The sequence below is a fragment of the Tauraco erythrolophus genome, chromosome 1 (genome assembly GCF_009769465.1).
Source record: "Tauraco erythrolophus isolate bTauEry1 chromosome 1, bTauEry1.pri, whole genome shotgun sequence".
NCBI classification, from domain to species: Eukaryota; Metazoa; Chordata; class Aves; order Musophagiformes; family Musophagidae; genus Tauraco; species Tauraco erythrolophus.
This window is the reverse complement of record NC_141465.1, coordinates 30684705-30709586: the sequence shown is the minus strand read 5'-3', so window position 1 is coordinate 30709586 and position 24882 is coordinate 30684705. Positions and strand designations below refer to the sequence as shown.

At 46.4% G+C, this 24882-nt stretch overlaps 1 protein-coding gene across 4 annotated transcripts in view; it reads left to right on the top strand.

Annotated features, from left to right (window-relative positions):
- TIAM1 (TIAM Rac1 associated GEF 1) overlaps window positions 1-24882 on the top strand; it is a 119757-nt gene that overhangs the window by 22988 nt on the left and 71887 nt on the right. For 3 of the 4 annotated variants that reach the window (XM_086631697.1, XM_086631706.1, XM_086631688.1), the window contains exon 1: window positions 13194-14162. In XM_086631697.1, the coding sequence (XP_086487823.1) occupies window positions 13194-14162 (969 nt within the window). Of the gene's footprint in view, window positions 1-13181; window positions 14163-24882 lie in introns of those variants that run through there. The other variant, XM_086631681.1, reaches the window with a different exon arrangement.

Here is a 24882-nt window from a genome sequence, read left to right as displayed (position 1 = left end):
CCTCCTTGGAGTCACCCAGTACCCTTTTAAATTGGCATGTGGCCATCTTGGCTCTTTCTGCAATGGATGAGAGTGCTGCATTCACGCTTCACAGAGAGGAAGGGAGCTGTGGGGAGTCTCCCTGGCTTGCCCAAGGTGGCACAGGCGGCAGGCTGCCCGGCACGGGTCAAGCCCTGCTCTGCCAGCTCAGTGCTGCAGCTGCTGGCCTCTCCATCCCAGACTGGCAAGGCAGCCCTGGCAAACAATTTCAGTGAAGGCTGAATCTTGCGAGGTACTGATTTAAAAGTAGGAACTTATTCATGGAGAGATACCAAAACTTCCGTAAGGCGTGTTATAAACTTACAAGGACATCCTCTCCTTTAATACTTTTCCTTATTGTGCTTCCCTTGTGGCCTCATGGCGGAAGTTGTTACTTTTACATCCTTTCTACTGATTACATAGCACACCTTATAGTGCTTTTGTACCTTGGTGAGGTACCTCATTCTTCATCAGAGACACTGCAACCGAAATGTGAAAGCTACTCTGATCGTGCATGTGCCCGAGTTTAATTTGCTGTCTGTTTTTCCGTAGACCTCTAGAATCCCTCCCTGGTACTTAAGCTGGGGTATCTAAAATTAGATACTTGTCTCCATATCTCAGGCACCATCTTAATGATCTGTGTGAGGTCTTTGGCACTGCTTGAAAAATCAGATTACTTACCTCTGTGCTTAAATGAGGATATGCACTAAACACTTCCTCTCCAATTCCCCCTTCCCCAATTACCGGCCTTAATATTTTTCCGCAACATTTTAATCCTTCACATCCTGCCTCAGTGGCTCCCTGGTCACTCAAGCCAAGGGTTTCAATTTTTATTGCCGGAGACCATGGCGCTGGATGGTTCCTCTGTGCATGCACGATCTGCTCTGTTCCGGTCCGCTTCTCCCTCCTCCAGCTGCCCATCCTCGGCTGCGCAGTGGATGCTCTGATGGATGCGTTCGGGGCTCTGTCTCCTGGTCTGAACACTTCCTCATTACTTTGAAATAAAAGGGTTTTTTAATGCGTTTGGCACATCCCGTCCTCATTGTGTAGCAGCAGTTCTCTGCTCATTTGGCACAGGCAGAAAGCCCTTTTCAAGCAAAGTGTAATAACAATAATGTATAACCTTAAGGTAAATAAACAAACCACGCCTGATTTGTATTTCAGCTGCATATTGGGCATTCTTTTTCTTTTTTTTTTTTTAAGTAACACGTAAATGTACACACAGTCCTTGTGGCTACCTTCCTCATTCTCATCCTCCATGGAGGCCAGGCGGGTTCCTTCTTCCTTGCAGCTCCCTTGTGGCTGCAGCTCCCCGGAGCGGGTTATAAAACCCCTCCGCTTCCCAAGACGCAGCGCGCAAGTTGCCGTTCGTCTGCCCCACAGGCTCCAGGGAGTTGCCCTCATGGCTTCCCATAGATTTGCTTATGTCTGATGATCTGAAATTAGAATCCTTTCCCTGCTTTGCCCTTTTCCGTAAACGTGTAAAACCTTGCAGATTTCCCCTAGGGAAGAAAGGGGGATTTTCCCATCATTAAAAATAAAAGGGAAGGGAAGGAGAAAGACTTAAAACGCGTTCAGATACTTGTAAAAATTATTAAAAAACAAACAAACTCTCAACCGTGTCAATTATTCACATCCCCTCCTATAAATATAGAAACCCTAAAGAGGGGCTTTCCCTTGGGTTACCTGCTCTTCTCTTCCATTAATTTATTACCAAGGCCCCCCGGTGCTTTGTCAGTGCCATGCTTCTGGTTTGTTTTCTTTAGTTATGATTTGGGGATAGCTGACTGTCAGCTGTGTGGAGGTTTTAGGTCTCCCTCCCTTTTTGCCTTTTCTTCTCTCCCTTACAAATTCTCATAGATATATATGGTGCTACAGGTAGAGGAACAAGGCTTTCCACATCTTTCCTGTATGAGTTCTCCACAGAGAGAACGTGGGTTTATTTTCCTTTCCCTTCCTCTTCATCTGGAGCGATATCACCCAGTATTGTTCTCCTAACCGTGACAGACACAAAGTTTGCCTGTTAGTGAGACAGTTGCAAAGAGGTTGTGCAATTCCAGCTCTGCTGGCCCGTTCCTGCAGTTGTGTGGACGGTCTCCCCAGCCTTGTCTGGATGGTCATTGTTGTCAGCCTCCAGTTTCAGGAGCAGCCATTTCTTTTGACATGTAGTATAAGCCATGGTTAGTTTCAAATTAATTTTTCTCACAAACAAAAGGTTTCTGTGACATTTTATATAAAGAAAACACAAAAAGGAGCATATTTGTCATTTATTTTCACTGGTTTAAAAGTCAAGCAGCTTCTGCAATCCACTGGAGTTGATCTCAGAACCATGTCGTACATGGTTTCAGTGACTACAACAAAAATGACGCAGCTTGGAGCATTTCTGAATTATGTCTCTGAATCCATATGTGCATGGAAAGCCATTACAGAAAGCCCTCTCAGACAAAGATTCATAGATTTCTAGGTTGGAAAAGACTTTAGAGATCATCGAGTCCAACCGTCCCTAATCCCCATTAAACCATATCGCTAAGTAGATCATCCACCCTATTCTTAAACACATCCAGGGATGGGGACTCTACCACCTCCCTGGGCAGCCTATTCCAGTGGCTGACAACCCTTTCAGAGAAGAAATACTTCCTAACATCCAACCTGAATCTCCCCTGACTAAGCTTATGCCCATTTCCTCTTGTTCTATCACCCATCACTAATGTAAAGAGCCCTTCCCCCACCTCCCCACCATCTTTTCTCAAGTATTTGTAGGCTGTAATCAGGTCTCCCCTCAGCCTCCTCTTCTCCAGGCTAAACAGCCCCAACTCCCTCAGCCGCTCCTCATAAGTTTTATTTTCCAGCCCCTTGACCAGTTTAGTTGCCCTTCTTTGGACTCACTCCAGGAGCTCAATATCTCTCAAAGCGAGGGGCCCAAAACTGGACACAATATTCCAGGTGCGGCCTCACCAGTGCCGAGTACAGGGGCAGGATCACTTCCCTGTTCCTGCTGGTTACACTATTCTTGATACACACCAGTATCCCATTGGCCTTTTTGGCCACCTGGGCACACTGCTGACTCATATCAAGCCGGTAGTCAACCAAGACCCCCAGGTCCTTCTCCGCCAGGCAGCTCTCCAGCCACTCTTCCCCGAGCCTATAGCGATGCTTGGGGTTTTTATACCCCAAGTGAAGGACTCTGCACTTGGCCTTATTAAAGCTCATGCCATTGGCCTCAGCCCAACGATCCAGTCTGTTCAAATCCCTCTGAAGGGCCTCCCTACCCTCGAGCAGATCGACACAGCCTCCCAGCTTGGTGTCGTCCGCAAATTTACTGAGGGTACATTCAATCCCCTCATCCAGGTCATTGATAAAGATGTTAAACAGAACCGGACCCAGCACTGAGCCCTGGGGAACCCCACTGGTGACCGGCCTCCAGCCGGATTTAGCCCCATTTACTACCACTCTTTGGGCCCGGCCATCCAGCCAGTTTTTAACCCAAAGGAGGGTGTGCCTATCCAGGCCAGCAGTTATCAGTTTCTCAACCAGAACACTATGAGAAACTGTATCAAAGGCTTTACCGAGGTCTAGGAAAACTACATCCACAGCCCTTCCCTCATCAACCGGGCGGGTCACCCTGTCATAGAAGGTGATCAGGTTTGATTGGCAAGACCTGCCTTTCATAAACCCATGTTGACTGGGCCTGATCACCCGGTTAACCTGTATGTGCTCATTAATAGCACTCAAGATAACCTGTTCCATGACTTTGCCCGTCACCGAGGTCAAACTGACAGGCCTGTAGTTCCCTGGATCCTCCTTCCGCCCTTTTTTGTAAATGGGGGTAACGTCCGCCAGCCTCCAGTCCAGCGGAACTTCCCTAGTGAGCCAAGACTGCCCAAAGATAATGGACAGGGGTTTGGCAATGACATCCGCCAGCTCTCTCAGGACTCTCGGGTGGATACCATCAGGCCCCATAGACTTGTGGGCATCCAGCCGAAGGAGCAGATCCTTGACCCGTTCCTCTTGGATCACAGGAGCTTCAATTTGCTCTCCCTCCCTGCACTCAGACACCAAAGGCCAGATCTGGGCATAGAGCAGCCTCTCTCTGTCCGCCCACCCACCCACCCAGCTCCTATGAGCTGCAGTCTTTCGTTTTGTGGAGGGCAGCGCAAGGGTATGGGATGAGGAGACCAGAGTCGTCAGGGCACCAGGACTCTGGGGCATACTAGAGCATTTACCTTCTTCTCAGGGTAGGCCATTTGATAGATTGATTTTGGCAGCAATTCATATTAACTATGGGTAACAAAGGCTGACAAAACGTGGCCTCCAGTTACAAATAAAGGGCCTGATTCTCCATTTCAGGAGACAGGATCGAACACCGGAGTTATAATGGCTTGGAATAGGGATCGTGGGTGGCAAATACAGCCCAGAGCCACTGATTAATATTAAATAGTTTCTGTATGAAATGACTACTGCTTTCTGTCTATGTATGTACATCCTGATGGTTTGTGGTAGAATTATCAAGGGCTTCTCAAAGCTGGATGAAGATTTGCTTAAAGACCAACTGATCTCACATCTGCAGTTGCATTTGGAATCTGACAAAAATGATGCATCATAAAATCAAAAATAAAAATAGAAATGAAAGAGAGCTGTCGTCCTTCTAGCCAACTTTTCACATTCACTGGTCAAGGGGATATACTTGCATACTAATTTTACCTTGCTGGAAAGGATGGGTTTGGCTTTGAAAAGGAGGCTTTTAGAAAGCTACAGCTTCCATATTTTTCATCCATTAATGTTCATGTCTAGTGTCCGCAAGCAAAAAGAAAACAGATGTGCTGTTTTTTTTTCTAATCTCTTGGCATTGCAAACAGCTCCCAGCATATGAAAGTCAAACCTCTCTTTGCTCTACCTAGAATCGCAGGTAGCAGATGCGATGAATAACGAGGTGCTCCTTTAATATATCCTGCTTCCCTCCTATGCATTCATTTAATCCCTTCATGGTGGTTTGCTGCGAGCTTCCTCAGTTTGGATTGACTTAAGTTGCTGTGTGATGAGCCCTGTGGGAACTCCTTGGCCTGATTTTTCAAGGCGCTGTTCCGTGGCTATGAAATAAATACAACTGTGCTGCTTCCAAACCTTCAAAGAACAAGAGGAGTTCCATTGACGTAGTAGACATTGGCACACGTGCATGCAGACATGTGTCATAGATGTATATGTATGTGTGTGTGCCTGCATCCATGTTTGCAGGTGTCAGCTCTAAGACTCAGTGTTTTGTCTTGAGCACAGACGTTTAAAAGTCTTTATTTGATGTTTCTTTTTTAATGAGATGAACTCTTCCATGCGGGAATGTTTACAACTGTCTATCTGCCCTGAGAACAGTTACTGATGAAGTACTGGTGGTCTGAACATGTGGTCAGCTTCCCCCTCGGTCAGGCTCCACTCACGGAGCAAGCATCCACAGGAGCAAACAGGTCCTGTGCAGGGAAGGGCTCAGGAAGGGCTGGGAAGCGAGCCGTGGATGGGACTGTGCTCGTGTTTGCTTCTGCCTTTCCTCCTGATGGAGGAGCACAGGCATGTCCTTTTGCCAAGACCTTGTTGGAGGAAAGTCCTTGTCTGAGGCTGCTTCAGCACTGCAGGCCTCCAGAACTTCTGCTGCAGCAGAGCCTGGGCTGTTGCGGTGAACTGGGAAGCATGGGGATGAGGACTGTTCCGGTGCATATTAATGGCCGACAAAGAGAAGTATGAAAAGCTGATGTTCTTCTTGAAAAGTGTGACTTGGTTTTGTTTGGGAAAGATTCTCCAAGTTGTAAAAGTTAATAGGAACAAACCTTTCCAGGAGAGAATCTGAGGGTAATGATAAATCCTTCTCTGCTGGAGGAGCTGTGCGTGCACGATACTCATCTGTTCGTGGCAGAGGATATTGCCAGCCCTTCTGATGTGCTGGAGTGCAGTGAGGATTTGGATAATCCAGCATCCAGTTGTAAACATCTGCTTTGGATCTTCTCACTTTTTGAACAAATGAGTGCAAGAAGAATGATTTTTGTTGGAGGAGCACAGGTGGCATGGAGAGTGGGTGACAGTTGATTTCTCACAGAAGTGACCAACCTGGAGCAGATTTTTCTGAGTTACAAACTCCTCAAAAGCCAGTTCAGGATGGAAACTTTGATAAAATGCTTAGCCACATCTGGTTTTTAATTCTTTTGGACATTTTTTTGGGGGCAGCAGCAGACAGATCTGAAAAAAGGTGGTTGCAATGCCATTTTCTTTAGGGGCGAGGAACGTGCATCTCATGGTTGCTTGTCGTGCGGGAGATGCAGGTGGGAAACCTCTTGCCTGTAGGACCTTGTTTGTCAGCAAGATTCCCGTCTTGCAAATTATTGGCAGCTGGCATGGTAATGAGTCCATTTCAATATAAATGAGCTTCATTTTATTAATTTCTGCCAGCTCCTGAGGAATTCATGAACTGCTTTTCAGATCTCAACCAACAGCTTGGGGGAAGAGGGGGAGGTGGGGAGCAAACAAGGGAACATGAAGGAGGAGAAAGAAAATGAGAATGTTTTTAATTTAGAAAGGAGCCGGTGACTCTCATCTCTTTTGAGAATCTAGCCAAGACTGAGGATTACAATTTCCTCACCAAGCAGCTCTAATAACATGAAGGACATCAGTAGTCTCTTCCGAAGTTTTTGTTCCTTGAGACTTTTGGAAAAGTTTATAACTCTCGAAACTCTGCGTGGAGTGTTGAGTTGATGTTTCACTGCTGATGTTTGACTGGGAGAAGGGGGAGTTGGGTGACTTGAGAGCTGGCTTGGGCAGTGCACCAGCCCTCCGGTGAGTTTTTGTGTTTCTTGGTATCTCACAGGACTGGACCTTAAGCTGGCGTACTTGCAAGGGAGCTTGCCGGTGGTGTCGGGCCAAGGAAGCGCTAGGATTTGGTGCACACCAAATGTGTAACTTGAAGACTATACTTATGACTTGTCTTAGGTCCAAATAGGCGCAGACTGGTCTCTTGTGTCTGCGCCTTAGTGAATGCAATTAACCCAACGATCCTTTCACCGTGCGCAGAAATGCATGTAAATGCTCTGCCCTATGTGTCTAATTCGCCCTTGAAAAATGTTAATGAAATCCCTGCTCCGATAACCGCCCTTTTCGTCAATTAGGCAGTCTGCGCAGAGAAATCTCCTCTGAGGTATTCCAGTTTCGGGCCTCTTCTCTGGGCAGCTGGGTCCCCCTTTGCTGCTGGAAGTTAAACCCTGGTTCACTGGAAGGTGCCTTTCTTGGTGGTCGTCTTTGAACACAAATGTGCTTTTGGACCTGAGGTTTTCTAGCCCTGCCCAAGACAGACCGTCCTCAGCAGGAGCATTTTAATGTCTATGGGGATTTTTATTGCACAAAGCGGTGGGAAGAGGAACTCTCCATGTTTTATAGTTTGGGCTGATGGTGCTTGACTGGGTTTTTCATTTATTCTGCCATTATTAGATTTCATCATGCGAATTTAAGCACAGCATTCGCACGCTGTATTACAGTATGTCTTAGGTAAGTGATGGTAACAGGACCTGGCAGAAGACGTTCTCCTGTATAGCTGTTCCTGCTAACCCTTTGTCTGATTTTTTTTTTTTTCTTCTTCCTAGGTTTTTGGCATATAGTCATAGACTCTGACGTGAGAGTAATGGAGGCGCTGAGTGGCAGGTGCTGACAGCTTCTGCAGTCCCAGTAACTGTTCATTTTGGTATCATTTGCAATTCTATACCTCTAAATGCCACAGCTCTCTTGGGGAAGGTTGCGCTGGATACCAGTACTGCCTCGGAAGGTACATGTGTGTCCATATATTTTTCTTTAGGAGTTTGCTGTGTTGTATAATGGTTTGTGGGAGGGGAAAAAAATGGATAGGCTGGATGCGGGTTTATGGTCACACCCGTTTAGCAATACAAAGGCATTTGAATGGCTATCAAGCAGCTCCTGATGACATTCCTTCCTCCCTCTCTCTCTCTCCTCCTCTTATTTGAATTGCCTGCGGAGCCTTTTTGGAGTCCATCCCCTGCTTTAACATATGCGAGAGCAGCTTACAAGAAAGAAATGGCTGGTTAAAAGGTTCTGATTTGAAAACAATTAAATATGCTTCTGGAGTTTCCCAGAAACTCAAAGGCTTACTGTGGAATTTCTGCCTCTTCTTGCCCTTTTGAAAAAGCACATTTTAAATACAATAAAATGTGTATATTCACACTTGGTTATTAGTCTTGTACATTTTTCTGTGTGGTTCTTGTGACTTCAGTAAAAATCTTTGTTGCTGGCTGGCAGATTTTAGCAAAAGTTTATTTCTGTGGGCTCATTGCTTGCTGTAGATGTAATCATTGTTCTGGTTCTCACAGCCTTCAAGCTCCGCTTCAGGAGAAAAATACGGATTTGTCACCAGGGCCTCCCACTAGAATCTAATTTTAAATTTGCAATCTGTTGTCTTGCGAGGTGCTTCAAATTTGGTTGGAAAGTTGATATATTTCAGATTTTCTTCTGGAATCTAACGGCCCAACTTTTTGCAACTCTGAGAATTCGTAACTTAGGTTTAATTGAAATAAGTATTTTGGTTTTGTAATTATTTTAAGAAATATTTTATAATGTGGGTAAGGGAAGAGAAAGGAAAATGACTGTTTTTAAAGAAAATTATATTCTTTGGCTATCATCAGTGGTCATCTCGAATGTGATTGTCTTTATGTGTAACCATTTCATATAAGACTCATCCAGCAAAAACTCAGCAGTTCAGCTAGAGGTCAGTTCGCTTGTCTAGGGTAGCCGATGTAGGGAACACTGTTTTTTCCAAAGCTTTCCTGCAGAGTTTGTGTTCTTCCTGCTGATGTCTTAATGTTGATATTAATCTTCAGTTTTGGGTTTAAAAAAAACAAACAGCTCAAACCCCTGTACTCTCTTGGCATGCAAGCTGTCTAAAAGGTGACTTTCCTGGCCCCTTGAAGACTTCCACAATTTTGACATTTTCCCTGCTCTGAACCAGGAAGGAGCAGATCTTCTGGGAGAGAGAGCCCTTTCCCAGAACAGCCGGTAGCTTGATGATCTGGCCACCTCTCCAGGATGTGGAGGAACAAGTTGCCACCTCTTGTTTGCCTTGCTTGGGCTGCAGATAGGAATCTCGATCTTCTACGTCTTCCGCAAGCAACTGAGTCACAGAGCTGGTGCCTCTTCAGGAGACGTGCCTGTCTCGCTGCTTCGGTTTTCAAATCTCTCCCTCTTGGAGTGGAGGGGCCTTTCATCAAAAGCAGTCTATTCCCACGAAAAGTTTGGGTTTTGATGAATCAACATTTTCTGCTGAAAAATTTCCAGCTACTTCTGCTTGCAGTGCATGGTCTGTGCGCGCTAATCTCTGCTAGCTTCGGCGAATAATTCAGAACAGATTTTTGACACGTCGCAATCCTTGGTCGAGCACGACAGACCTGTTTAAAGCATCAAGACGTGTCACAGTTGATTTATGTTGTATCCTGGTGGTACCTTGATAGGCCTTTAATGGTCACCTTTGGATTCGGTGGGTGAGCTAACAAGGGGAGCCTTTGTCCTACCAGTGTTTGCGTGCAACTCCCATTAACATTACTCATTTTCTTAATTTGATACAGATTTTTTTCATTGAGTGTGCTAAATTCAGTTAAGCCATAGACAGGCAGCATCTGGCAGTCGTAGCTGGAGCAGTTTAAGACGTTTTTGCCCCAGGGTGTCTGCCGCTACCCCTGGGATGGGGAGGTTGGGGCTCCCCTCCCCCGCCCAGCGCCCGCTCCTGCTAGCTGAGGATGCCAGCATCTGCTTCAGTGCGAATTCACATGTTTCGGGGCTGCCTTTCCACATCTGCCTGAGATGACCTAACAGCTCTCTGCTGCCAAAAAAATGGGGGAGGAGCTGCTTGCTGTCCCCTCTTCCCCAGCTCCCGCGTCACCCTCCAGCCATGCTGCCCCATCCCCAACCCCGTGTGTCCCCAGACGGGGACCCTCTGCTGCCTCTGGTATGTCCCAGTTGAATTCACAATCCCAGTAAAAATAAACTAATAAATGAAGTCAGTCTTTTTTTTTTTTTTCTCTCTTCTCCTTTTCTCCCCCCATCTGCATTTATTTCCTGCTGTTTCAGTGGACTTGTGAGCATCTGAATTCGTTGAGGGTAACTGGTGGAAATGCTCTGCCAGAAGTGCAGAGGGGAGGTAAAAATGGGAGTGAGGAGGTAGAAGAGGGGTCCCTTCCAAGGGGAGACATTTGTCTCAGGCACCCCACAAGCAGCCACCTTCAGCTTGACCTGGTGGGGTTGGCCATCCCCACTCGAGGTGGGCTCAACCTGTCATGCCCTCATCTGCTGGCATCTGGCGAGGGACGATAACGGTGCCGTCTTGCATCCCTGCAGCTGGATCAGCTGCACGGTGCCTGCCCACGGCCCCGTTGCACCCACCATGCATGCAGAATGTGCAAGCCTGCAATGTAATGCTGGGGAAATGAGTGGCTTTAGGGTAAGATCTCTCCGGTCAAGTCCTTCCTGGATGCAGGAGGAGGCATGGGCTAATCACCACCGGGACAGATAGCCAGTCTGCGGGACTTGCAAACGCGTCCTCACCTGAAGTGCCAATCCACGGAATGAAAAAGGGACAGCTCTTTCCTTTGAAGTCTGACACTTCTTGTCGGTATCTAGCAGATACTTCTCATTGTGTGAAATCGCTCAGTAAACATTCTTGCCGCCATCTGCGGAGAGAAGACTTTCCTCCTTCCATGAGAGTGTTTTCTAGCAGCATTATTTCCTCACGGGACTCAGCCTGAGCTGCTGCTCCTTTCTGTGCCAAGTCGTTTGTGGTTCCGTTACTTTTTGGCTGGGCGAAAGTCTGCCCGGCTTGCATGGAGACTACATCGAGATGGTGGCACAGGGCTGCATTCCATAGCCACGCTGTCCGGCGTTTTCATCAGCAAGGGTTCCTTGTCCTGTGGTGTGTGAGGGACGCTCCTGCCCTTCGGCAGCTCTGTTTCTGAAGGTAAAGAGCCACTCTTCAATCATTCAGGGTTTCAAGAGGACTTCTAAAGCTGCTCTTTCTCCATAGAAAGGTACTGAAGTGATGGCTGCATGGCTGGAGACTGGGGATAAATGGCTGCTGCATGCTCTGATGGGCTTTGGAACTGGTGGAAATCCCAGTGAATGAAAGTGTGGTTAGCAAGAATCTCAAAATCAAAACAGCTAAAAGCGTTACCCGGAGAGGGTTTCTTTTGGAAGATGGCGGGTGTTGAGGTCTGGTTTTAGACATCAGTGTGGAAGACAAAATTCAGTTTTTGTGCTTTTAAAATCTTTTAGAAGCAAAAGCTAGCTGACCTTTTTTTTTTTTCAGTCCAGTCCATATCAAAGGGCTGTAGCTTTTAAGGAATAATAAACCCTGTCTAGGGATGTATAATGCCATCATTTTTTTTAGATTAAAACCTGCCCTCTGTTCAGCACATTTATTTTTCTAAATGATGCATGATAACCAAGTCTCATGGCAGTCAATGGGAGTTCAGCCATTAATTTCAATAGACGTAGGGTATTTCCTGGTATAGTTTACTTGCCATGCAATTATATTTGTTTTAGATACAGAAATGTCCAGATATTTATGGAGGTGTCTGTTGCTCCAGCATTGAAGAGCTTCTTAGCCTCAGACACGAGCTAACTTAGCTGGGTAGAAGAGAAGCGCAGTCTTCTGACTGTGCTCAGAAGTTTCACTGCAGAAGTTCAGTTCCACTGTATGTGTCCAGGGCAGCCTATGGCAGAAGTGCTGTGCCTGCATTTAGCACAATCGATTCCTCGCTTTCTGCGTAACTTATGTAGGGATGATTCAGTTCTGTGCAGCAGTGATTTGTGTTTAGATAGCGAGGGAAAATACACGATCACATTCATTCTGCCAGCATCCGGCTCAATACCCATCAGCGCATCCTGTTGCAGGAGAGGAAATTCCCCCAAGAAAGGAAAAACTCCAGATTATTTTACTGTCAAGACAGCTTTTTTTTTCCCAACCAGGACTAATAGAAATACCTCAGATCGAGGAAGTTTTGTCTTTGAATTTCTGTTCAAGATTTATGGACTGTTTATCTAGATATAATTGTCTTGTGTGTAATTCAGGATCTCCTATTTAATTTTGAATGACCATGTACTTTAACATTTACTTTTCTTCTTCTTCTTCTTGCTCTTTGGCCAGAGGGAGCCAATACTACTGATAAAATATTTCTGACATTTGTTGAGTGAGATCACAGGCCTTAAAGTGCTTTCCAAGACTGAATCCAGATCATTACTCCCATCTTCTGGATGGGAAACCTGTTTCACAGCAGGATGTCCACAACTGAATGATGCAGGAGGCTAGATATGGAGATGGGGGCAGAAACCCAGTCCCTGCGTTCCAGCTCAGTTTTCCCTTTGCTAGATCAAAGCGCTTAGATCTAGCTATCTGCTTCAGAGTGAGTAGGAAGGAAAGGTTATTTTTGTATAGTCTGAGTCACTCATGCTAATTTATTTTTCGTAATTTGGCTTTCTTGTGTGGGGCTCTCTGTACCTGCTTAATGTTGCACTGTTTTTTTGTTCGAGAAATCAAACCTGTCATTAGCTCTCTGCTGAACAGTTGAACTTGTACTTTGTTGCTTCAGCTAGCAGTTCCTAGCAAAGAAAAGTGACATTTCAGATAAAGGCGTATATCCATCTACTTTTTGGCATCTCCTTACATGCAGATAGACGATAGCTGTTCATTTTTTGAGTGTGTAGTGTTGGCTGCAATTGCGAAGGAGAAGCTAACGCTAAGAGTCAAGTGAATGTGTGCAGAGCTGAGACTGCCAGTGCGCTTTGGTGGTAACCTGGCTCCAGTTTGGACCAGGCTTCAAGGTGCAGTCCTCCCCTCTTCTACACTCTTCACGTACACCAACGTAGCTATGGTCTGGCTTTTTGCTACTTACTGATTTAAGTGAGCTGTATTTATAAGTTTACTGGTACGGTCACTGGCTCCGTTAAATAAGTCTTTGGGATTAGTTGCCACTGTTAAAGCACATCCCACAAGACCCAGTGGAAGCTGTGGTGTAGGTTTTGGGACAGGTTCATTTAAAAAAAAAAAAAAAGCTGTTTTGTATGTTCTGAAGCCTCCGTGTGTCTTGCCTGCATGTTTGGTTGCTGCCTTTAATGGTTTCCCACTCTCTGCCTCTGCAGACTGTGACGCCATGGGAAACGCGGAGAGCCAGAGCGTGGAGCATGCCTTCTACGGAGACAAGCACGCCAGCCTGGGCCGCAAGCACACTTCCCGCTCGCTTCGCCTCTCCAATAAAGCCTCTCGCCGGACGCGGCACGCTTCTTCCGGAAAAATTATCCACCGTAACTCAGAAGTGAGCACCCGCTCCAGCAGTACCCCCAGCATCCCCCAGTCCCTGGCGGAAAATGGCCTGGAGCCCTTCGCCCAGGAGGCCAACCTAGAGGACTTTGGAAGCCCCATCTGGGTGGACCGTGTAGACATGGGCTTGCGGCCCGTTTCCTACCACACCGACTCCTCTGTCACCCCTAGCGTGGACAGCAGCACTGTCCTCACCGCCGCCTCCGTCCAGAGCATGCCGGACTCGGAGGAGAGCAGGCTCTACGGGGATGAGCCGCCGTTCCTGGCAGAGGGTGATGGGAGGTCACATCGATACACAGCCAATGGGACGAACTTCATGGAGACGACCAGCTTCAAGAAGAAGCGCTCCAAATCGGCCGACATCTGGCGCGAGGACAGCTTGGAATTTTCGCTCTCCGATCTCAGCCAGGAGCATTTAACGAGCAACGAGGAAATCCTGGGCTTGGCTGAGGAGAAGGATGCCGAGGCCACCCGGGGAACAGAGGCCAGCGGCAGCCCCCAGCCATTGGTCACCTGCCAGCGCGCCAACTCTATGAGCGACTTGTATTCCCCCAAAACCCCGAGTGCTACCGTCAACGGCGGCCCGCGGAACGCCTTTGGAGGGTACTGCCGGAATTTAGTGTCTGACATTCCAGACATTGGGAGCCATAAGATGGCATCAGTTACTGCTGAGGACGCGCCTTCCTACAGTAATTACAATACACTGCCCTGCAGGAAATCCCACTGCCTTTCCGAAGGGGCCACCAACCCACAAATTAGCCATAGTAACAGCATGCAAGGCAGAAGGGCGAAAACTACTCAGGTAAGGCAGTTTTCTTCTATGTAAAACAGAAGTGTGTGGTATTTGCTAAGCTGTGTCTGTAGTTAAAGATATTCCAGGTTCTTCCAGACTCTGTTTTCCTTCAAAACCCCCTTTCTAAGAAGCGGGCTGTATCCAGGAGAGAGCTGAATTAACTGGTCTCTGGAGCTGGCTTCATCCCATCACTGCTCCCTTCCTTATCTGCAACTCTCTTTGGGCCTTTTCCATTCTTCACTGCCTCTGGAAAAGATAAATCTGTGTGCCAGCTAAGATTTTCCTGCATGTTTTGTAGTGCTGACAGTGCCTTTTTTCCCAGGGCAGCTGCCAAAACCAATCACTCCACTCGGGACCTCGCCTGTGTTGGCTGTGTCTCCCCTCTCTGCCCTCCCTGCCCTGTTGCCCTCCCCTGCCTGCACATGTGCAAGCACTCCTTGGCTCTTTTGGCTGGAAGCAAAGAAGAAACCTGTGAGTGTTTCCCCTCTCCTCCGTCGTAAACGCTTGCTGGGCTGAAATTTCACTTTTCTAATTAGCTGACATTCACATCTGTGCAAAACATCACCCAGAAACAGTGCTGTCCCCTCGCAGGAGACTGCCGGTCCTGCAAGCTGCAGTGCTCACCTGCTGTAAACTGAAAAAATGATGGGGGATGTAGCTGTATGGAGAAGATGCTGCTTCTCCTAGCCAGGGAGGACGTCATACCCTTCATCCTTCATCCTTCATCCTTTTAACAGACAGCACAGAGCCAAGACGAGCTTTTCTATCTGGTGCCCCTCCCGCACTCCAAGCACCAGTCTGTGACCTTTGCTTTGACGGCTGCTGTTGGGTCTTTCTTTCATGTTTTGTCCTGCTTTTCTTGGCCGCGTTCTGCCTCATCGAGTTACACAGCACCGCCTCGTGCTGCAAACAGCAATTCTGCGTACAGTAAGTGGCAGACTACTCTTGGAGAGGGAGGAAAAAGAAGCTGCAAATCCTGCCCACCCGTACAAGCCGCGTGTGGCATGCGCGTTGCGGGCGCATAGCATTTAGTTTAAGTTCGTTCGACCGGACCTTCTCAGAGCAGAGGTCCAGCTGCCCGATGGAAGGGGCTGGCTGTGGCGTTTTTCACGTGCGCTGTTTCCTAGCTGTGGGCACCAGCTCAGAAACGTGGCCGGGGGACACAGACAGAACAAGCCTGACGGCGGGAGTCGGAGCCGTGCGCCAGATTGCACGCTTCAGCGGCTTCCCCTGATGTTATTGCGTGGTTTCTCCTACATATGCCGTGCAGCGTACACGCACTGCGCCGCGTGACCCAGAAAAAGCAAAAAGCAGCACGTTGCATCAAGGTCGGAGGCTGGCGGGCTCGCGTCCTGCTGCCGGCCTGAGCTGTTGGCAGGACACCAGCCTTGGAGATACCAGAGATACTGGGCAGCGGGAGTCAGGCGGGTTGCAGCGTGCTGCAGGGGAGGCGCGGGGCTGCGGAGGGGCTGTCGGGGGCGAGAGGAGCGTGTCTCCCTCTCCGTCGGCTGGCACTGGCTTGTGAGAGCTGATGGGAAGGGGTTCCTGAGTGACTTACCGGCTGTGCTTGATCTGTGGAGATATGCTGCTTCTAAATATAAAAATGACGTGCTAAACCAGATGCTGCAGCGTCCCACAGCAGCAGCTTTGCACTTCAAAATCAGCTCTGTATTTTCGGAGGTATTTTTACGGTGCAAGCGCAAAAACCCTTTGGTGCTCCATCAAGGCAGTGCAGGATGAAAAGCAAGAGAACAACAAAAACAAGCACAAAAAAGGATGTTATTTGGCAGCCTTGAATGTAACAGCTTTGATGGAGATTGTTAGGTGCAACTGCTGCGTCCAGCCCTCTTTCAAGTGCGTTTAAGAAGGAGAGAACAGTGTCGCTGGTGAACAGCGAAGCGTTTGTGGTTCTTCTTGGTGCCTATCTTGGCTCTAAGAAGATTCCTCTGAGGCACTTAGTGAAAGTCACAAATTGGCGTAGCATTTTGCGAGGCCTCAGCTATAGCCAGGGAAATCACTTTGTGGGGCTGGTTTCACTAGGTGTATCTCCTGAGCTTGGAGACGGTGGCTGTAAGAAGTCTCGGCAGTGATTATTACCAACAAAATTAAAGCTTTGGAAAGGTGGGAATTCCTTCCAAGTCTTTAATCCTAGCAGCATACAGTAAGTATAAGATACTTGTCAGCAATGAAGTCATGTTAGCCCAAGCCTACCTTTAGCAAGCTTAGGGAAATGACTATCATTATGTGTTTGAAAGAGTGAAAAGAAAGTCCAAATTTGCACTAAAGTAAAAGGAATACATCCTTGGTCAACCTGATTAGGTGGCTTTGGATGGGGCGAGAGGAGTGAAACCACCAGCCTCTCTCCGTACAGGTCCCCAGTCCGGCAGCATCTCAGCACTTTGCACATCTTTACTCAGCACCCCTGATGTGAAGTAGAACGCGATGGTTACCCTACCCGAGACAGTGGAAGCTGAGATGTAGAGCTGATGGCCTTACTGCTTTGCTGTTAACGTGCTCCCGGGCATTGTGTTGGCCTGTGCCAGCTGGTACTTCATCACAGTTTGGGGAATTTTGTTTCCCTTTGCCCTTCCCAGTCTTTCAACACATTCTCAATGGGCTTCACACTCCTGATGACCACCTTGAGCATTGCTCCAGAGCCTGCCGTACCTGTTCTCATGTCATAAAACGTTTCATGATACAAAAACAATTTAGTGGACTGCGACAAAACTTTCATGTTTTTTTCCAGCTTTTAGAACTGCCTCCCCCATCCTCATCCCAAAAAAGAGTATTTATGTCTTAGTGCCATAGGGGTACCATACAAAGGTGGCCCAGGGCCAAGTGTAATATGGTGTGGGACACAGTTTTTCCTCTTGACCTCCGGGCCAGTGATCTGTCACCGTTCCTGTATTATTTAACAGTGCAGAGGTAGCTCTCTTGTTCAAAGTCACCTAATTGAACCCCATAGCCAGGAGGGAGATTTCTGCCCACGTCACTGTTGACTATCCTCACGAGAATTTCGTTTTGTATTTGCCAGTGAGTTTTTTTCAGCTTTTGAAAAGTTGCCGCTGAGATATTTGCATTTTTTAAGACTCACCTGCCCTGGTGCTAAAAATACTGAAAGGTCCTGATGGCCACTTGTAGGTAGCTTTTGACTAGCCTAGTTCCCAAAGAGATTCCTGAAAGCAGGAGACGCCAAGCACAGAGTGAGTCTGAGACTATGGTAATGAGCTTGTGCCTTTGTGTTTGATTCCTGAATCCAGCCACTGCATATTCAACTCTTTGTACATCATTGTATTTTCTATACAGACTAAATTTGGTAGACGTTGTCAGTAGCTGTAATTTTTGTGGTGTACTGGCCGCTGCTACTGGGAAAACGCATCCTCAAACGTATCACAGAAAGGAGATGCCAGAATCACAGCTGGACGTGTGTTTTGTTATAATGCCTTATCCATGGGTTCTTAACAAGTACGTGGTTTACTTTAAAGAGAAAAAAAAAAAAGGAAATTTCTCCCTTCCAAATTTAAACCTTAAATTGAACTGTGGGAGTCACTTTCCACTAATTGAGAAGGAAAGCTTTTTAATACTGGAGAGACAATTATATTCAATATGCACAAGTGATTAATATTCACAGGGTGGCTTTGGGGCGCCCACGCAGCTGTTCTGTTTTTCGTAACATTTTAACATTAAGGGTTCAGATCTGCTGAAGCGAGACTTCCCGGAGAGCTCTGCTGGGATCCTGTTTGGCTTTTGGAGCTGATGTCATGTAGGTGGAAACAGCTTAATTGGCTGACATTTTCACCCATTTTTGCTTGAAAGGAGACAAGCTCCTGTTGGATACAGCTTGTTCTGACTGTGGGTTGTGCGATCCCCGGGATCCTACAACCTGCTCGTTGGGTTCCAGATTTTGTGAAATGGCCTTGTTGTGTCCTGGTTGCAGCTAAACATCTGCCTGCGGGAGACTCCTAACTCCTCCTCCGCCTGGTCCTGGTAGATGTTGAGAGATGAATGTAAGCACATGCTCCCCTGCTGTTATGATCCCTAATTGAAGTTTCTGGAGGGGAATTGGGGAATGGAAACCTCGAGATAACAGTTTTGTGCCACTTCCAAGCCCGTCTTGACACCTCTTTATTCTGTGTTCCCCCTTTGTGGATAATTTTGTTGCTCTTTTCTCTAGACCATTAAACTGAGGGGATCCAGCCTTGCATAGAGCATGAACCTCTTTTGACATCTCAAACTCTGTAACAAGGGTAGTCAGGTGAAGACGTCCTGCAGGTACAGAAGATGTTTTGGTCAGGTGGCAAAATCTACTTGCCAGGCCGTGGTGCCGGCAGTGTGTCTGTTCATTGGTGTCTGCAGCAGACTGGCATGAGCCAGCCTTACCTGATGGTGACTTCGACCCTACAGGTCCTGCTCCTCCCCCTCTGGTTTTCGTGATGGTCGAGATGGTGATGGCAGTGGCTATCAGAGCTGGAGACCTCCATGAGCTTCCAGTGCTGGTATTTGCTTTGTAGAGAAGGCATTAAGAGTAATCCCAAGCAGGTATGAAGCTATGGGTGGACTGTCTTTTCTAGGGCAGCAATGGTGTTTTACAAGCAGTATTTAGAGCATGCTGTGACTCCCGTGTGCATTAAAATCCAAGGAGACACAACAGCCAAAGTGCTTCCGCAGGGTCGACCACTCATGTACAAGAAGAGTGACTTGCTCCTCTCTGAGCTTTATAGCCCAGCCTGTGATTTCTTATGGAAAAATCAGTTCCGATGTGAGTGTTACAATGGTGCAGTCCAAGTTTTTTACATAACTTTTGAGATGGAGCAGCAAGAAGATGTCCCTCAACTCTGCAGGGAAAGCAAAGGTTTTTTTACAGCGTCCAGTTCAGTGTTTGTTGTGAAACTGAGCAAGGGGAGAGTGAACAAGCTTCCTGCCTGCCTGACTTGGAAACTGCACCTCCTTCAGCGCCAGCCCCAGACTATGTCCTTGGCGCGTTAAATCCCCTTTTGTCCGATTTTCAAGTTTATTACTATTTTTAGGCCTCTGTAGGTAGCCTGAAGGAATTTGAGATCTCAGGCCTTAAAAAAAAAATCCTTATAAAAAAATTCTGCAGAATATGCAGGGGATGAAATCAAAGCTTTTGTGGGAATTGAATCAAGACATAGGCAGAAACCAGTCTGAAATTAGAATATCTTTCCAGCTGATAGTATTTTTTTATCATTGCAGAGAATTTTGTAACAGGTTGTGGTGTTTCATTACGCTCTGTAGGATGGCTAAACTCCAGAGAGCTGATACTTGTTTTTAAGTTGTGTAAAGCTTTTTCACAAATAGTTTTGTGGCATAGAGGATATAACCTCAAAATGTAAAAGGTCCACACTGAGTCAGTCACATGAAAGCACCATCCAGCCCAGTACCTTGTTCCCCAAATACTAAGTGCTCAGGGAAAGAAAGAAACGAGGAGAGTGCGAGGTGATCTTTCCTTTACGGCATTCTTCCCAATCCCAGAAAATTAGTGATTTGAGTCTTCCTGAGCGAGGAGTGCATCCAAGAGTGTTGGGTTGACCTGTCCCCCATGAATTCTCTTTTCTGAAATAATTTTCTGCTTCTGGCTTCCACCACATCCTGTTCACTCTCTGCATAACACTTGTGACCTTACAGCCTGTTCTTATAGCCCTCCTCAGTCATCTTTTCCAGGCAGAGTATCTTCAGCAGCTGAAGCTCTGCTCCTATTAAAGTAATTCTGTATATCTCAGTCTGTAGTCTAGAGAACATAGCTATTTCAACCTAAATATAATTCTTAATCAAATTGACCCGGACCTTTAATCTTAGTCGTTTGACTCCAGATGGAATTGAGAAAAGAAATAAAGACAAACTCATGTATCATTAAATTATAATTAATGACACATAGTTTAGTAAGTGCCTAAAAGTAGAATATTACTGGTTTTCTGGTATAATGTACATCTCACTTATTCAAGCCCCTGTTCATAAGGTCTCATAGTACTTTTCAGACGGAGGTCATTTCCGAGGTCTTGGATGTAGCCTGAGCTGCACTCCAAATCTCCAAAAGCGGGAGATCTTCAAGTCAGCCAGTTTTACTTGGGTGACACAAGAGGCTGAATCCCACTGGAGAGCAGCTGGTCACTTTGCTCAGTCTCAAAGCAAACAACCCTATTAAAACCGAACATCTCTGTTTTCAGCTACTAGCCACAGGGCACGAAGTTAAAGGGGTGGAAATGAGCTAGAGGGGGAAGGGATAACCACTCGTTCCGGTGGCAGCCCAAGCTTGCACCAGTGTAAACTGTTTGTGAATCCACATCTTGGGTCCTGCTGGCTGTGGCAGCTCTTAGTGGGTCTGAATGACCAGACCCATTTAATGGCTAGACCAAATGAGCTGTTTATAGCCTGGCCGACTGGAAGCGGATTCAGCGTGAGTCTGGAGGAAAGCTTGAACAGAGGGCTTCAGACCCAACCTCAGTCTGTCACCAGACTGCCCTTCCCAGATGGATGAGATTAGATCAGGTATTGCCTGTTCAGGATATTTTAAAGCAAATAGCAGTCGCTCCCTTCAGAGCACACAACTCTGCCCTGGTGTTGTCAGGGAAAGGAGCATGTGAAAATGAGTGGTTTGGTCTCTGCTGGCAAATATTTTGATACTCTTTTGAAGATCTTAATTTGTTTTTCTTCCTTCGCTCTTGGTCTGAAGCCAATGGAAAGCAAATCAGCAGTCCTGATATCTGATCGAGCTCCATTTAGGCATGTTTTTTTTAAACAGTAGGACTTTGTCATTTATACATCAGAAGTGCTTGTACCATTGGCAGTAATTGTATTCTCTGTGAAGCTGTATACACTGCATGTTTTTAGTTTCAAGTACTTTCCACTTAAAAATCACAGACAGGTTGCTCCAGCTGCTTGTTTGCTCGACTGTGCTTACTTAAATGGATGCAATTTGCAGTAGTGATCCTTTCCAATGAAGTGCTCCATTGAAATATTTCCTTTCAGAGAGCTTCAGCATGTGATCCTGTGGCTAGTCATCATCCCAGATGGCAGACATTTCCTTGCTCCCTTAAGTTAGGTGATTGTTCAGGGGAACACCTCCCAGATGATATGTTTCGATTTCAAGCTGCTGTTCTATTAGCTTTCCCCCTTCCCCACTTCTACTCCCTCAGTTACATTTGTCAGGAAGAATTACTTCTTCTTGGCACCGAGCAAACAAAAAGTAACCTAACCCTGTATTTTACTTTGAGGATTTTGGTTGGGCTTGTTGCCATTTGTATAACTTGAGCACGGTTAGGCTGCTTGCATTCATCTATGGTTAGCTCTATCCCTCTAGAAACTTTCTTCATCTGGGTGGTCTGTTGGGATGAAAGCAAGTTAAGTTTTGGGGGGTCCTCAGCATATCATTTGGGAACAGAGAGATTAAGCACTGCAGCGTGCAAGCACTGAGACTTCCTCCTGCTGCTGGGATGGGAAGCGGGCATCCACCCCAGGTCTGCGCAGGTGTCGGAAGCTGTGTGCAGGGACCACACTGCAAGAGGCTTTACTGGATTATGGGCTGATTCTCGTTCGTGGTATTATATACTTTAGCACTCCTTAAAAGCCAGTGCTCAAGCCAGGGAAGAGCTGGTGTGCTCAGGTCCCCTGGTAGTGCTTTATGCTGTTTCCTGCTAAGGACCTTTGTGCGTTCTCTCACAGGCTTGAATTTCTCCCATGTTATTAAAAAGCAAAATCAAAACATCCTCCCCCTTCCCTTTACCCGTACTTCAGCTTTTAGGGATGCAAAACTAACTTTCTGAACATGAACAGATCGCAAACTGATGCCACAACTGTCCTCAGTCACTGAAGAGCTCTACACAGTACCTTGGAGAGAAGAGTAAAGCTGTCCCATGTATTTTCCTGCAGCTTTATGGGGGACAGTCTAATTTCCAATGTTTTCTCTCTCTGCTGTTCTTTCCTGACTGCTGCAGGAGTCCCTGTGGGTCCCTAATTTGCCTTTAAGGCATCTAAGTCAGCTAAGAAAACCGGGTGCCTCGGGGAAACATGGTGGTTTACAGAGATGATCTTTCTGGAAGGGCCCAAATATTTCCTGGAAACTGTCTGGGGAGTCAGTGAACTGAAAATGTTCCCAACCCCTGTGTTAGAGGCACCAAGCTAATGTGATAGTTTAACATAAAGTGAAGGAGCCATGTGTAATACTGAGGTAACAGCCATATATATCAGTCAGAGTTGCGTGCCAAGGAACTAAGGTTGGTGGATGCATGATACATTGGTGTTTGCTACCTGCCTGCCCCACAGGAGCAAAGTGGATGCACATCTCCTCCCCATATTCGAGCATCTTCCAGGTGCCTGGCACCCGGTACCTCGTCTGTCTTTCCAAGGTGCCAAATTACACTGTACAGCATTCATCAAGACAAGTTCATAAAGGAATTCTGGAACCAAAATCCATTGAAATCCATGCCTTAAGACTTTCCCAGGGATTGTTGCCCAGAAACCTGTGACTGTGATTCATCCTTTTGTAATAAGAGTGAAGCTTACTGCTAGGAAAAATATCCAGAGGTCTGGACTAGTACCTTTTTCGTTGAGAGTAAATTTGATTTCAGAGAACCATGGCCAAAACCTACTTACTTGTTAAACCGCTCTGAGCAGCTTTAATAACACATGTAAGGCTTTGGTTTGTTTTGTTTTTTAATTTCGAGTCTTTCAGACATCTGAACAACTGTTGCACCAGTACGGTGAGTTCACAGAAGTAGGAACCAAAGCTGCTTGTACATATCAGTATCCGATCTCTTTGAATTCCTGAAGGTAACAAAGCCAGCATCTCAGTCTGGTATCCATGTACAAATTGCAGTTGGCTTGTGACTGTACCTCACTGGACTTGGGAGCCCTCCTAGAAGGTGTAAACAAGACCCAACCAATCCAACAGAAAACTGCAGTTGGCCCACGTTGGTTTGTGGCTGTCAGTTTAGTTCTCCAAAGCCTGCTGTAAATCCAGCGCATCCTGACTAGTTCTCATATAGGACTGTTCTGTTGTATTCAAAACCTTCCTTTGTTTCAGCTCCCAGCATCTGGTTGAGGGCCTTTGTTCGTTGCTGTGGTGGCAGATCTCCTTCATGTCATTACTATAATCCCTCTGACTTTACAGTGAGTTATGTGGACGTGATTCAGTACGTTTCTAACAGTCTTCAAAACTCTATTTCTCCTGATAGAACAAGCTATGGAGTTCCTTTTGTGTTTCTCCATGGCAGGTTTAAAACCATTTATCTCACTCAGGTTTCAATTGCAATCTCTGATTTATCTTTGCTTCTTGGAATGTTTTGACTCTTTTCAAGACAGGTAAATCTTCTAATGCATTTGTTACCAGGTGTTCAACTTACTCTGGAGAAAGGATTTCATTTTGATTTGGGGCAAGTCGTACCTTAACAGACCACCTTGACCATCAAATGATGGTAGTCAGTACTGAAAAGAAGGGAAAAACACTTATCAGGCCAATCTTTTTCTACACAGGACCTTCAAAGAGACATCAGGCACATAAAAGCATGGAAACCATCAGGCTGCTTACCCATATATTTTAAATGTATTCCATGGTGCTTGCCTAGCTAGCAACCAGACAGGTTATGTGCAATTTCAGGCTGTTGCTGGATGGGAACACCTTATTGCTCTGTTGCTAAACAGGATGGGGAACAAAGGATTTGCATTGTTTCAGATGGAGACCCATCCAAGAAAAAAAACGCACTCAGTCGCCTTTTACTAGCGAGTACTTTTAATCTAATGGTTAATTTAGAAAGAAGTATTAACCACATAAGGAACTGATTACATTAGGGAAGTAAGTGTTTTCCTACTAAATCAGTCCCGTGTGCCTGAAGAGTCCATGAATCACTGTTGTCAGTCAAGCAGGAGAAAGTGATTCACCAAGCTATTTTAGTAGTGTCTGTAACAGGGCTGTTGGTGGGCAGTTTGGTAAGGGCATCGTTATTGCAAGCACTCTGAATGTGTTCAGTCGTGAGCTGGAGAGTTGGGCAAGGCTTATCCCACCCAGTGGTCTCTTGCTAGCAGAGGCCAGTACCAAATATGTTCAACAAGGGGACAAAGACACTTGGAACCTGCCCCAAAACTTTTCACCTGATCTTCACTAGTTGAACGTAGAGATTTTTTCTAAAGCAAAAGGGTTTTTTTTCTGTATATCTTTTAAAGCAAAAGGTTTTTTTCTGTATATCTTTTAAATCTAGCAAGAATTTTTTAACAAATGTGGCAGCAGCGGACATATAGAGGTATGAGTACCACGCGAGTATGCAAAAGCTACAGCACCAAGTACATTAGCTTGATGTAGCTTGCATTGTGGTTTTATTCCCCACTGGCTTGCTTTGCTTGAAACCCAGTGTTCATGTGAAGAAAACACATATATTTAAGTGGGTTGCTAATGCTTCCACTAATATTTTACTCAATTGATTCATCAGTTAAATGGTTCTCTGCATTTGATGGAGCTGTGATAATTCCACTTCATTACGCTCGAATGTGTTGGGGCTGTTGTAGCTGTCCTGGCACACAGCCTGCTTGCTGGGCCTCGATGCGTTCTTGTCCGTAACTACGGCACCATTCAGCCCTTCTCTGGTTTCTCGTTCTGTGGCATATCTCTCTGGCATCGGGCATTTCACCTTTCCCTCCTCTTTCCCTCCATTACTGGCGGCACGACCTCCTTTCTTTATAAACCCTGGGCATTTACAACCAATACGATAGCACTGCCAGT